General features: G+C 33.6%; 1 protein-coding gene across 3 annotated transcripts in view; it reads left to right on the top strand.

The window, feature by feature from the left end:
• Positions 1 to 15,210, top strand: part of LOC135128356 (heterogeneous nuclear ribonucleoprotein C) — a 673,355-nt gene that overhangs the window by 561,979 nt on the left and 96,166 nt on the right. For all 3 annotated transcript variants that reach the window (XM_064055266.1, XM_064055267.1, XM_064055268.1), the window contains one exon: positions 5,153 to 5,170. In XM_064055266.1, the coding sequence (XP_063911336.1) occupies positions 5,153 to 5,170 (18 nt within the window). The remainder of the gene's footprint in view (positions 1 to 5,152; positions 5,171 to 15,210) is intronic.

Here is a 15,210-nt window from a genome sequence, read left to right as displayed (position 1 = left end):
ATAAAAAAAAAACTTGTTTGGCGATACTGTATTTTTCGAATCAGCTCATCGTGAATTATATCCCAGAATTTCTTGAAGATTTTTAGATAACTTTTCAAAAATCTCAATTTTTCGGTACCATTTTCGAGCTACAAACAGAATTTTTCGAAAATTTGGTTAGGAACCATCACACGTCATATGTTTTTGGGATCCGTTCGTCGAAAATATATTTTCTAGAGTATTTTGAAAATTTTTAAGCAACTTTTAAAAAATCTGTTTTAATACCCCCCTGTTTGAAATTTTCGACCGTTTTTCGAGCTTTCGAGATATTTAAAAAATTGGTACGAGACTATTAGTACATTAGTTTTTCAAATTGGGTCCTCGAAGTACATACATTTCCTAGAATCTTCTAAGGACCTTTAGGGAATTTTTCAAAAATCTGTTTTTGAGTACACCTGCGTATGAATATTTTGGCCGTTTTTCGAACACTCACCGAAAATTACCTAAAGACATTTTCTTGTATACTTCGAATACATTATTTATTTATGGCTTCATTTCTTCGAAAATTCCAACAATTTTTCCAAATCAATAAAATGAAAACTGTCAATTTTTGGGATACCTATTTAAAAAAAGTAATTTTCAAACCGAATTGTTCAAAAATATTGGCTTATATTTTTCGAATCAGCTAGCCGAGATTTAAATCCCAGAAACCTCAATTTTTCAATAATACCTCATACGAATTTTTTTGATCCACTTTCGAGCTTTTGAAAGGCTATACAAATATTTTCAAACCGAATTTTTGAAAAGCCTTGTTCGAAGACCATTAGCACTCTATGTTTTTTGTATAAGGTTGTCATGATCTATATTCCGCATTTTTTTGAGATTTTTTGATCAACATGAAAAATCTCAATTTCTGAAAAATATTAATTTTTTATTGTTATTCGAGCTTTCGAGATATTTAAAATTTTCATATTCAGACAAAATTCTTCGAAAATCTTGGTTTGGGACCATTAACACGAAATGTCAGATCTTCGGAATAATCCCAGAATATATTGGAGGTTTTAGGCAACTTTTTAACCTGTTTTTTAATACACCCCAGTTTGGATTTTTGACAGTTTTTGGAGCTTTCCAGATATTAAAAAAAAAAAAATTCAAATTGTATTATTTTTCGAAAATTCAGGACCATCAACACCTGATATTTTTGAATTCGAATTGAATTCCAACAATTTTTCTAAAATCAATAAAACGAAATGAACTGAAAGAATCTTGGATTCTTCTGGTGCGTTGTTTATGGAAGAATTAGAAAGAAACTTGGGGGCCTGCCTGGTGTTTTATTTTAGAAAACAAAAAAAGTAGATATTCTAGACCCACTGATGTTTTATTTTTGAAAGAGTTTGAAAGAATTTTGAGCCTCCTTAGTGTCTTTTTTTAACTTAAAATAATCTTGGGAACTACTGGTGTACCTTGTGAAAAAATTAAACAATCTTGGATCCTCCTGGTAATTTGTTTATGGAACAATTTGAAAGAATTTTGGGAGCGTCGCCCGTGTTTTGTTATAGAATTAATCTGAAAAAATCTTGAAGGTTCCTGGTAGATTTTTTAATTTGAAAGAATCTTGAGAAAAGTAAAAGTTGTCACCAAAATCCGTCTGATTTTGAATTAAAAATCCGGAACCCCTGTTGTTTATTTTTTTAAAGAGGTTGAAATAATCTTGGAATTCCCTAGCATCTATTTTTAAGAAGAATATGAAAGAATCTTGGAGGGCCTTGAGGTTTGGTTAAGAAAAAAATAAGAATTTCGTCTTTTCTTTTTTAAAGCGTTTGAAAAAATCTTGAGTCACCCTGGTGTTTTGTTTTTGGAATAATTTGAAAGAATCTTAACCGTTTCTGGTGTTGGATTCTAGAGATAGTGCTAGAAATAGTGTAGAATCATTAGAACTCCTAGTGTTTTGTTTTAGAAAATTTTCGGAAATTTTTCTGTGCTTTATTTTTGAAAGAATTTGCAAAAATCTTTGGGACTCCTGAAATATTTTAGATCTATTTTAAAATAATTTTAAGGACACCTGGTGTCTTGTCTTAGAATTAATCTTAAAAAATCTTGAGGTTTCTGGTGTTGGGTTTTAGAAGTAGTGTAAAAAAGTGTTGGACTGTTGTTTTTTTTTTTTAATTTGAAATAATCGTATCCCCTCCTGTAGTGTTTTCCATTAGAATTAATCTAGAAGAATGATTAGAACTCTTGCTGTTTTTGGAACAGTTTGAAAACAATCTTAGGACTCGTGATATTTTGTTTGGAGTCCTGGAGTTGTGTTTTTGGAAGAATTTGAAGCAAACTGTGGGACCCCTGGAAGTACCTAGTACCTAGTGTTGTGTTTTTTGGAACAGTTGGAAGTTGTTTTTGAAAGAATTTGAAAAAATTTTGAAGGCCCTTAGTGTCTTTTTTTAAGAACAATATTTTCAGAACCCCTAGTATTTAGTTTTAGAAAAAAACGAATCTATGGGGCTTCTTCCGTTGTTTTATTTTTGGAAGAATTCAAAAAAATCTTGGTGCTGTGTTTTTGGAAGGATTTCAAACAAATTTTGGGACGTCTATAACCTTCTAGATCTATTCTAAAATAATGTTGAGGACCCCTGGTGTTTTATTTTAGAATTAACCTGAAAGAATCTTGGGGGTTTTTCTGGTGTTGGGTTTTAGAAGTAATGTAAAAGAATCTTGAAGGCTCCTGTTTTTTTTTTAATTTGAAAGAATGTTGCTCCCTCCTGCGGCATTTTCTGTTAATTAATCTAGAAGAATCATTAGAACTCTTGCTGTTTTTTAGTTTGAAAAAATCTAAGGGCTTCTAGTATTGTGTTTTTGGAACAGTTTGAAAAAATCTTAAGACCCGTGATATTTTGTTTTTGAAAGAATTTGAAAAAATCTTGGGGCCCTTGGCGTCTTTTTTTAAGAACACTACAGTATTTTCAAAACCCCCGGTGTTTGGTTTTGGAAAAAACTTTAACGAATTTCGGTATCTTCTTCTGGTGTGATACTTTTGGAACAATTTGAAAAAATCTTGGAACCCTGGAGTTGTGTTTTTGGAAGAATTTGAAGCAAACTTTGGGACCCCTGGAAGTACCTAGTGTTGTGTTTTTTGTAACAGTTCGAGAAAGATCTTAAGACCCGTAATCTTTTGTTTTTGAAAGAATTTGAAAAAAATGGTGTCTTTTTTTAAGAACACTAGAGTATTTTCAAAACCCCTGGTATTTGGTTTTACAAAAAAAAGAATCTAGGTGGTTTCTTCCGTTGTTTTATTTTTAATAATTTGAAAAAATCTTAGGTGATCCTGGTGCTGTGTTTTTGGAAAGATTTCAAACAACCTTTGGGACGTCTATAGTCTTATGCCCAATTACAGTTCAACTTTACTGTAATTATTAAAATTAAAGAATATGTAAATAAAGAGGTAAATCCAGTCGACTTAAGCTGAACTATAGTTGCAGCAGCTGCAATCACAACTGTCCTCGTGGTAAGGAGAGCTTAATCTGACTTTAAATATAATGCACTACAAAACTGAAAAATTTAATTATTATTTTATGGATATTACAGTCCATATGGATTGTGAAGAAGACAAAAAAAGTAGCATAGAAAAAGTAGTATGTATAGCTAAAGGAGAAGATCAAACTCGTTCTTATGTTGATTAAATTTCATGCACATTTCATAAATAGGCGAGTGCTTCTCAATGTCTATGCGAGAAGTCGCCAAATAAAAACAACAGTAGATACCAGAAACCTAGGAATAATAAAGCATATTTTACTTAAAAGATTAGGACAATCAATTTGGGACTGCAACAATTTTCTAAGAAAATTCAGCGAAAAGTTCGTACGTCTAGTATATATTTAATGTAGCATTTAAAAAAATTAATTTAGACCACTCAAACGGAAAAGGTTAAATAAATCGTTTTATACTAGCAAGCAGCCTCACATTTAGAAACGTCCTTGAAGATTTCTACGTCATCAGCATATAAGAGAATATTTGACATAATCGCCTTAACTAGATAATTTATGTAGATATCAAAAAAAAGGCCCCAAAATTGAACCCTGAGGCACTCCAGACTGAACGAGATTTTTTTTTAGAGTAGTTTAGATATGTTGATTGAAATTCCAATCAACGTTTAAAGAAATTTCAAATAGTATACCTTTTTGTCCAAAAAATCAAGGATGGCATAAACACGAAACGGGGATTCTATGAAAACGGTTTCAGCAGAAAAATTAAAAACTATCTATGATTAACTGCATTGTTTTTAATATTTTTTATGGAACACTTAGCACAATTCAATTAAAATTGGTTCAATAAATAAAATACATTTTCAATACTGGTTATGATGTTTAATTTTTATTTATTTTATGCTTTGGTAAAACCAAACATGCACAGAATGGAATTATTTTTCTGTTTTTATCAGCTTGTAATCGAATGATTCACGGACTTTTCCCATAATTTAAACTACTATAAAATTAGAAGCATTATATATAAAATAAAAAATGTTATAATAAAACATTTACGCCTGCTGTTTTCTGCAGAATTGGGATAAAACAAACCAAAAAACAAATACTATTATGGATTTAATTCATCTGTTCCCACTGAATTTATTCCTCTTTTATTTTTTGATTTTTTGACCTCATGTTAAGCCTTTCCAAATCCAACCGAACGTGAGTCGAATTTGATTACTCATAGCGTTTATTATACACTTTGTGCGAATTTAAATAGCGATTAAAATTGTTTGATGTTCAAATAGTTAAATGTATTTAAAACACATTATGTCAGTGTCGCCCAACATTTTATAAATTACACAAGTATGTGCTTGGTAGTTAACACACAATAAAAAAAAATGTACACACTACGTCCATACTTATAATTACTAATTAGCGTGAAATAGGATTTTGAAACCCACTTTCATCGTTTGTATTTATTTATCTACTAATTTATTTTAATTTCACGTGCTAGTGGCATTATTGTCCCCTTGACACACGCCGCCATTAAAAGCCTAACCGCTCAGATTGAGATTACTTCAAACACCTCATCGAAAATTACAAACATAAACTTTGTCTTCATGTAAACCACTTGCAGCTTAATTGGCTTCAATGGCCACAGACTAACAATACAAAGCTCTTGTTACACGATCTAATTACTTGTTCTGTTCCAGGGACTACTATTACGACAGGTAAGTCGCATATGGTGCCAGTATTTAGTTCTTCGTTCGTAGGAGATGAGAGGAAAATATAATCAAATTACACCCCATTATGTACGCATCGCGGAAACGAAAATCCTTCCATTTAATAATAATTATTACGAACAATAAGTAATTTCAATTTCAGCAGTTGTACCCTAGGGGTGACAAAAATTAAATGTTTAGAGTATTTTTGTGATGTCACAAACTTGTACAAACAAATGATGGAAAAAATTTAAATTCAAGCCAGACTTTTATGGAGTAGGGGAGACGAGAAACGAATGGAGTCAAATTACGGTTCCTAATTATCAAACTATTTATTTTCTAACAATATACACCATTCAACAGTTAGAATTAAAATTTTAGCCTCGTCTCCCCTGTCGCTCACATAAGAATGTGGATTCAATTTCCGACTGGCGTTTTCACGTACCTTGTTCGCTCATAAATTCAATTTAAATTGAGTACCGACTGAATATCGCGCACACATGCAAACAAACAAATCCTTAATAAAAATCTGCGGTACACGGGAGACGTGCTTCCATTACTAAGCCGCTCGTCGATATGTCCATTGCATTCTACTCTATGCAACACCGTTCTACATAAACCGAAATGAAACCAGTAGACTGTATAAAGCTAGTTGATGGTTTTAGAATGCCGGCTTTGGCGAGACGGACGTGATGTTTTATCAATGGAAGGGTGATAGTGGATCGGATGTTGTATTGTTCGGCTAGGTAATGTAAAAAGATGTAGTTGTTGTAGGGTGAAGTTGAGGAATTTATAAAAGTGGAATAGGTTGGTTTGGGGAAAACTACGTCACGAGTCAAAGTAAGATACACTAACGCAAATTGACTTGCGATCGATAATCAGAAAAAACATTTGCCAGTTTTATGAGTGCCGCTTTGTCGACCGAACTAAAAAGTAAAACGAGTAGTGAATGCCTATGGCGAATACGTTCTAAAAAATTTGACGCGATCACCTCCTTGTCAACATTTTTAACCCCAGCTATTTTAAATGTTTTGTAAACGTATTGGCCATAGTAATTTCTTCTTTGGTTATAGCCAATACCGAAGATACTATTATCTTTAGCGATTAGAAAGTTTGTGTTGTTGCCTCATTTACATAATTATCTTAGGAAAATTTCAAACAACTTGGTTCAAGTAGCCGATCTATGCGATTTTTGGTTTCAGTCACAGTAAACATTAACTAAAATGTGTTGATCGCTGGTACGTTAATTTAGTTGAAATTTGTTTTCCACCGTCGGTTCTGTTCCCGAGGGCGCTGAATTTTTGGAGTGTGGTCTTGTAAAAAGTGGTGTTGAAATGGACTGTCGTGCTGTTTTGATTTAGTCTCAGCCACGTCACTTTGTTATTGTTGGTTAACCTGTGTAAAATCAGTAACTTCCCAAACCAATCGATTTTCATCCCTCCCTATCACTTCCGACTCGATTGAATGTTTTTTTATTTATGGGTTTTCTGTAGTCATTTATTTTCCCACCCAGATAGAAAATTCTAGAATGTCATTCTGTCAATTAAATATCTGGACCCTTAGGAATCTGTGTGTTGTATTACAAAAAGAGCACGTCACGTTGCATTTACTTGCTAGGGGCTTGAAAGAAAAAATTTCTTTAATGTAGTGCTCCAAAATATAGTTTTTTGAGAAATTATTTGCAAATTTACGGAAGTAATTGTTTACAAGCGCGAATTTTTCTGGATAGAATTTATTTCTCGTTTTAGATCATCAAATACTCATGACTACAGATGGACTAACTCCCGTTACAGTAGCTATAACTACTACTTGGCCCAATGGGCAGAGTTAGAAGAACATTTTAAAGAATAAAAATTTAAATAGATGAATAAATCAAAGTTCTTGTCACACTGGTAATATTTCCAACACATTTCATAAACTGGCGAATGTTTCTCAACCTCAATGCGGACAGTCAGATTATAAAAACAGAGTTGGATACAAGAAGTTTAATAAGATCATTTTGTAATATTAAATCATCCTCCTTGCAACTAATTTCTTTGAAAATCTTTACGTCGTCAGGATATAGGAGAACCAGTACCTTTCATAATATCATTAACATATACTGCAAAAAAACTGGTCCCGAGACTAAACCCTGAGGCACTCCAGAGTGTGCAGCTATTTCTTTTTCTGATATTTAACAATTTATAAACTGCCACACAGATACGAACGAGTCAATTTAAAATAAGAAAATTAGACGAACCAATGTTTTCTAACTTCACAAGTAATAAGGAATGGTTAATTTTATCGAATGCCTTGGAAAAATCCAAGTATACGACATCAACCTGTCGTTTTGTCAAAACATCCTGTTAAGATTCGAAGAATCTAGAATCTATTACATTGGAAAACCAGTTTTTAAACCAGAACTCCAAAATTTATCAAAACGATATTCAAAAAATATTCCAACTTACACGTTGTGGATGAATTATCGAGAACATATAACCACGAAGTTTTCAGATTTCCCCCTTACTACTCCATTTTAATGCAGTCAAAATGGTTTTTATGTATAACCAAAGCATATCTCAACAAAATATTGAGGAAACGTTGGAAAAGAAAATGGATGAAATCAAAATGTGGAAAGAAATACTTCAGCAAATTCCTGATGGTATTGTGATAATCATCCCAACATCCCGCCATAATTTGAGATGTGGAAATCCCCATTTCTATGCCCAAAAAACCTGCCGCATATTGTACTCTTTACCGGGTCTTCGCGAACTAGCCAGCTATTAAACCAAGTTGTACGCGGACATGGATTTCTCCATGAAGTCCCAATTCAACATCTATTTAAACAATTGACAAACTTTAACTGGAAATCACGTGTCCCGTTTTTGCCACGCGATCTTGTACTCTTTTTCCAGTTAAGTTGAAATTTTGTCTCTCTAGAAGTTACAATAATACCTGAGTATTAAAATTACTTAAATTAATTATGCTACACAATTAAGAATTTACGTGATGTTAAATTAAGCCACACTTTATCTACAATTTTTAAACAACAAAAAATCTACATGAGACTAAATTATGCATTAATTAAGCAAATCACAATAAGCTGGTCTCGGAAAGCTTGGCGTACTTCGAGAACACGGTCTCAGAAAATGCTCGAGTTATTTCGAGAATAAATGTTCGAATTCAAGCCGCCGAGTGAGAAGTTAAATTTAAGTAAAAACATCCTCAATTTTAGCTATTAATTGATAAGCAGAAAAGTGAAGTTTGAATAAGTGAATTTTCCGACACATGGTTTATATGAACAATTTCATGACTGTTAAAACAGTTAAGAAACTTAACATAAACTGTGAATTTACAAGCAATCAAGCCAAACAATACACAAATTTACACCAACCCTTATTTTTTAGCACATGGTTACACTCACAACAACAAAGAATAAATAGCCACTTCTTGACTACCAACCTAAAGGGTGACATTTAATAATTTACTAAGAGGTCAAGCCTAAGTGAAGATTTCTACATATGATTCCCTAAGTTTGAACGATTTTTTGTTAATTTTTAAATTTTCAAATGCGATTTCGCACAGTTGTTCTCTTTCTTTTCCAGCGCAGAATTTAAATTCAAACCGGGACACCACAATATCTGAATCAAATATGTAGATTATACGGATAAAATAACAGGGAACACTAACGAACACGAAAGAGTTATCGCCGAGATTAGGCCGTTAATATTTACAGCTGTGATGAAGGGACGATAAATAGCCCTTTAGAATTTTTTACAGAACATCAAAATTTTCATCATCTCTTTTACAACTTGGTTCATATGTCTGAAGCAAAATTTTAAAATAACGATGGAGTTAACAAACATAATTGTTGTTATTATCCTCGAAATACCACGCAGTGGATTAGGAAACGACATTTTCAAACAATGTACTCCACAAATTTTTGGTTATTTTGGGAAACCAAACGTAATTTTTACAGAAAATTTTAACGGGAATCCTTATATATAAAGTTTATTCAAACTAAAGGTCGATTTATAAACTTGTCGCTGACGTTGCCGTTCGCCTTTGATGTTGCCGTTGTAAGATAAATACGCAGCGAAGGTATGCGTATCATCCGTTAACGTTGCCGTTGAAAGTTGGGACATCGTTGGGGTAGTGTGCAGTGCTGCCATCTTGGAGGAAAATACTCTGAAGTGGGGGGAATATTTTTCTGGTGGATAGCATTAATTCCATTAAATTTTGATAGAGATAATGAGATCCACTAATAGTAAGAAAAATAAGAATTTTATAATTAGGATCTGCCCCTCGACTTACGACGAGTAGAAAGAAATGACCAGAATCGAGATTGGGCGGGTGGGCGGGGCTTATATTTTGTTTTTTTTCTTAATATACATACTTATCTTTTCACAACAAGAAACTTAAAACATGGTTAAAGGTTTTGCAAGGAAATATGGATTTTGCAATTATGGGGCGGAGTCTAACTGCAAAATCGATATTTCCTTATACAAATTTTCCATTTTAAACATGTTTTAAGTTTCATGTTGTGAAAATAAGTCTACAAATATTCAAATAAAAGGACAAAATATAAGCCCGCCCACCCGCCCTATCTCAATTGTGATGATTTTTTTATTCGCCGTGAACCAAAGGGGCGAAGCTTAACTGCAAAATACTTATTTCTGTACAAGAAACTAAAAACATGTTTTTGAGTATCGTGTTGTTCAAAGAATACCATGTATATTAAGAAAAAAAGGCAAAATATAAACCCCGCCCACCCACCCCATCTCGACTGTGATGATTTTTTTATTCTTAGAAACGTAAAACACGCTTGAAATGGTAAATTTTTGTAAGGAAATATGGATTTTGCAATTACGCTCCGCCCCTCAGTCTGTCAACGAATTAAAAATTCATCACGGTTGAGATCGAGACGGATGGGTGGGGCTTCTCTTTTGGTTTCTTTTTTTAAGTAATACATTTAGTTTTCTTTGTATAACACGATTACTGAAGAACATAAAAATAAGGATTTAACAACTAAGCTCCGCCCCTCGGCCTACGACGACTGAAAAAATCATCACAATAATTGAGATAGGGCGGATGGGCGGGGCTTATATTTTGCCCTTTATTTTCTTAATATACACAGACATCTTTTGGTAACAAGAAACTTAAAACATGGTTAAAATGGTTTTTGCAAGGAAATATGGATTTTGCCATTGTGAGGTGGAGCATAATTGCAAAATCGGTATATCCTTATACAAACTTTCCATTTTAAACATGGTTTAAGTTTCATGTTATGAAAAGAAGTCTGAACATATTAAAATAAAAAGGCAAAATGTAAGCCCGCCCACCCGCCCTATCGCTATTGTGATGATTTTTTTATTCTTAGAAACGTAAAAACGTTCAAAATGGTAAATTTTTGTAGGGAAATATGAATTTTGCAATGAGGCTCCGCCCCTAGGTCTGCCAACGAATGAAAACTTCATTACTATTTAGATCAGGACAGGCATGGGTGGGGCTTAATCTTTGGATTTAATTTTTTCTTAATTTACATATCACTCTTAGAATAACACTTGCATGGTAATTCCGTGTAGAGAAATTATAATAATTTTGCATTTAAAATTCCGCTACTTTGACTCTCGACGATTAAAAATAAATCATCACAATCGAGATAGGGTGGGTGGGCGGGGCTTATATTTTGCCTTTATTCTTAACATACGTAGTCGTATTTGCAGAACAAGAAACTTAAAACATGTTTACAATGATAAATTCTTGTAGACAAATATGGATCTTGTAATTAAGCTCCGCCCCTCGATCTAACAACGAATGAAAAATTCATCACAATTGAGACCGGGGCGGGTATGGGTGGGGCGTAATCTTTGCCTTTCCTGTTTTCTTGATATATATTGTGTTCTTTGAACAACACGATACTCGACAATAGAGAGATAAGGATTTTGCAGTTAAAATCCGCCTTCTTGGCTCACAACGAATAAAAAAAATTCATCACAATTGAGATAGGGCGGGTGGGCGGGGCTATACTATGCCTTTTTTTTCTTAATATGTGTAGACTTATTTCGACAACGAAAAATTTAAAACATGTCTAAAATTATAAATTTTTTAAGTAATCAACTTAAATCCTCTTTAAATACGGCAAGAGTTACTATCAACGGCAACTTGGCAACGGAGTTTATAAATGACAATTTTCAGCTCTAAAAGCAACGTCAGCGGGAACAGCAACTGCAACGGGAATTTGAACGTCAACAGCCACTTAATTTAGCATTACCCCTTGAAACTGTTGATGGAAATACAACAAATACGGTGCTCCTGTGCATTTTCATAGAAGGGTGCGGGATTAGCTTGGTTTTGCTTCCCTTAAGAGGAAGGGAAGGAATATGATAACCTTTGGTCTCCCACAATTTCAAATATTTTGTCCGAGGTGCATAGTTAAAAACATAGACCTAACCTAACTTGACCCAACAGCGATCTTTATACTCGTTCAGCACTAGCATTTTGTAAGAAAAGTTTAAGCAGTAGGCGTTCCTCGTTCGTTACGCGTTTTACTTTCTAGTTAGATCTTGAAAGCGGTACTCAGAACTGGCAACTACTTTGCTAATGATTGATCTGCTTTCCTTCTATACTAACAGTTATTAGAAGCATAATGATTTATGGAAGAAGGACCAGAGTCAACTTGCTTTAATGTATCCCTGGGACACTATAATTATTTCCTTCTTTTGAATTATAACCGAGTGTTTAAACACAATGTTCTGTTTTTACTCCTCTAATGCAACTTTAATGCCGCTAGAAACACTATTACATCTCTTTTACTACTTCTGTATATGTATGCAATTACCGTCTGTCACGCTACGGGTTTAAATTCCAACTAAACCATATTGTTTGAGTTATCTCCCACCCGTTGAAAATCTTCCAGTAAGTGAATAAAATTGAAGGAATTACTATTACCACTCCCTTAATTAAATACTAGTTTAACGTTCAAATTAGAATTTCGTATTATTCCCCGAACTATTCCCAAGTACAACACCCTCGGTTCGTGACTGAAATAATCGTCATTCGTTATCCCAGTCTTCGCGAAAAACTGAAAATATAAACAGACGAGCGTAAAAATTCAAATAAGGAGCGTTATTAACACTTCCTTCGCCTATTCATCACGCAGTTGATAACTAAGAAAATTAATTGATCAAAGTTGATATTGAATATGTATTATGTTGGGTCGCTGAGCTGGTGAATTATTAACGAGTCATTTAATAATCGCTACATGGACTGTATTCTCATTTATTATCAAAGCGAGAAAGATATTTTTTATCCGACAGTAATTTACAGCCGCCGTGATTTTCCATAAAGCGGAATTCGTTAGTGACGGACCGACGTCGTAGTAGTAGAGAGGAAGTTGCTCATGCGTAACGAGCCAGCGCCACCTACCGGCCGACGCTAGTTTTTACGGCTTGGCCCTTGTTCGCAGTCTTTTGAGCGCCAGAATCAAGTTTTCATTTCCTGGCGGAAAATACCCAGTTAATTCCAGTTTGAGCCCTAAAATGGTAATCGAATCTTCCCACTGCATGTTAGAATAGATAATAACGAGGAGGGCCGGATTGTTCGGCACACTAGATCACGATAACACTCGCCACTGTCAACCCATGTGATACGAAATCTTTACTCTGGAGGGTTAATTCAATCCCATTTTCCAGAGAGTCATGGCTAGCAGTGTGGAGGTCCATTTGTATTCGATGAGAATATGTAAATCAAGGACGTTTGGGATGTTTATAACAAAAGCGGGGTGGTTTTAATTAATTTTTGCAAGAGGAATTAAAAAAAATCGAAAAATAAATTTGACGAGCTAGTTTTTAATTAAGAATAATTAATAGGTTGGCGAATGTTGCAAATTAATAAAAAATGTTGCATTTATGCATTATGGAGAACTGTTTAGTAAACTTATTTTAGAAATTTAAGAGCATTTACTTTTATAAACGTTGATTCTAATCTTCTCTATACGTTAAGAAAGATGAACAATTAAGCAAAAAAGTCGTTCTCTCAATTCAGGTGACGTCACCAAATTGTAAGTGGGGATGATCAGACAAATTTAGGTTAAGAAATTCCCAAAGTACATTTAAAATTTGACAGCGATCGGTCCAGTAGTTACGGATTTTATTATCCGTCTAATAAAAATCGACACAGACTGTAGAGACATGAAATACTTAGCTTACGTTCGGGAAGTAAAAATTGGTTTAAAGAAGTTTTTTAGATAAAACTACATTATTAAACCACAAACAACTTAATGAATTACACTACAAATTTCAGATCAGATTTACTTCACAAAGTTTTTAAATCTGTCACCAAATTTTTGGGAAGACTCAACAAACAAATTTTGATTAGCTGTTTACCATGCTCACAACAGCCCTAAAGTGAGCTTGAAATTTCTAAGCACTCCGTAATGTAGTTTTTTAGTTCAACTGTTGAATTTTGTCGCCAACAGACGAGCGACAGACGGATTAGAGAACCCCCCTTTTTCGTATTCTAGGAATTTTGAAACCTTAACGAATGATGAAAATACGAAAAAATCTTCAAATATATATCTCATGGTGCTTACGTCAGCCATTTCCACTGCGCACGGTATTAAATACATATTCTAATGGAGACATCCAATGTTTTAGCGGTTTTTTAGATTGTATATCAAGTAGGCTTTGAAATTTTATGAACTTTGCCGCTTCCTTGTAATGATTATGAATATTTGTCGTCCCCATACTTCAGTTATAACCTAAATTTCTTGATGTTTTTGCCTGATAGGTACGCAACCAATAATTAAGGTCGCATGATATATTGCTACCCATCTCACGGAAGCGGCAAATTCTTATTAAAAATGCAATAATAAATTTTCCAAAACCAACTTGATATACGATATTTTATAATCACCCTGTGTGCGGCCACGACACAGTGAGTGCAAAAAATAAATGTTTGAAAATACTACATGGTATAAAAGGGCAATAAAAAATCGGCAGCTCTAAAGCTTTTGTTAGAGTACAGTTTTTCATTGATATTTTTTTACTTCCCGAGTGTAAGTTAAAGAATTTTTGTAATAAGATTCATCAGTCGAATGGCTACTTTAATGTTTTATCGACGTTTCATGACCCCGAAAATATAGAAAAGTAGGTCTTCTGTCTCCGTCTGTCTGTCGTCTGTCTAGCGTCTGTCCTCTGTCTGTCACATGTATGTCAAATTTTGTCTAATCATTCCTAGCATCAATTTGTTCAATCAACTTTCACACTTTTTCGAAGTAGAAAGTATTTAAATTTTATAAAATAGCATTTGTGGTTTATGAATCCGTTTTGAGTCTTTGCTCTAGGCAACCAGCTGTTTACACAAAAACGTTCGCTCACAGATGTTTTTAGCATATACATTTTTCTTTTTTTTTTGTAAATAAGTGGATTTATTTAATAGTACTTCAGGGGCGAGGGAAGTTCTATTTAATAACATAAAACCATTTTTTTTTATTTTTGACTATTTACTTCGAATTGTAGAACAACATTAGTTGTTTTTATCACTTTCAGATTACTTATTACTTTCCGAACTAAGATGGTTTTGTAATCGACTCCATCGGACGACTGATTACTTTCATAGTTTCTCGACGTTTGATGACCCCTAGAGTACGAAAACATAGGTCTCCCGTTTCCGTCCGTCTGTCTCAAAAAACATCTCACCCCATTCTCTCAAAAATAAAGGAAAACAGTAATGTCGCACCTGCCTATATTATGTAATAATAAATCAAATAATTATCGTAATAACAGTTCCATATTGTAGTTTAATTAATTAATCAATCAATTCTTTCCTCTGTTTTAAGGAGACAAAATCATTAAAAATTCATTTTTTTGCATTCGACGAGTTCTTTGGAAGCATAAACATAAACACTAGGAAATTAAGCATGTTATTATTACTGAGAGGACATTTTTCCCGTTGGTTACCTGTTTTAAGTATATTTTAGGTTGTCCGCACTTGTGTGACTTTTCTTTGTCAAAGGTTATCACAAAACAAAAATTGCAAAATCTAATGTTATAGTTTTTCAAAGAAGC

This window comes from Zophobas morio, unplaced genomic scaffold (assembly GCF_036711695.1).
Source record: "Zophobas morio isolate AGI-343-1 ecotype UQ-CSIRO unplaced genomic scaffold, CSIRO_AGI_Zmor_V1 ptg000012l, whole genome shotgun sequence".
NCBI classification, from domain to species: Eukaryota; Metazoa; Arthropoda; class Insecta; order Coleoptera; family Tenebrionidae; genus Zophobas; species Zophobas morio.
The sequence above is the reverse complement of the archived record's forward strand: the minus strand, read 5'-3'. Positions and strand labels throughout refer to the sequence as shown.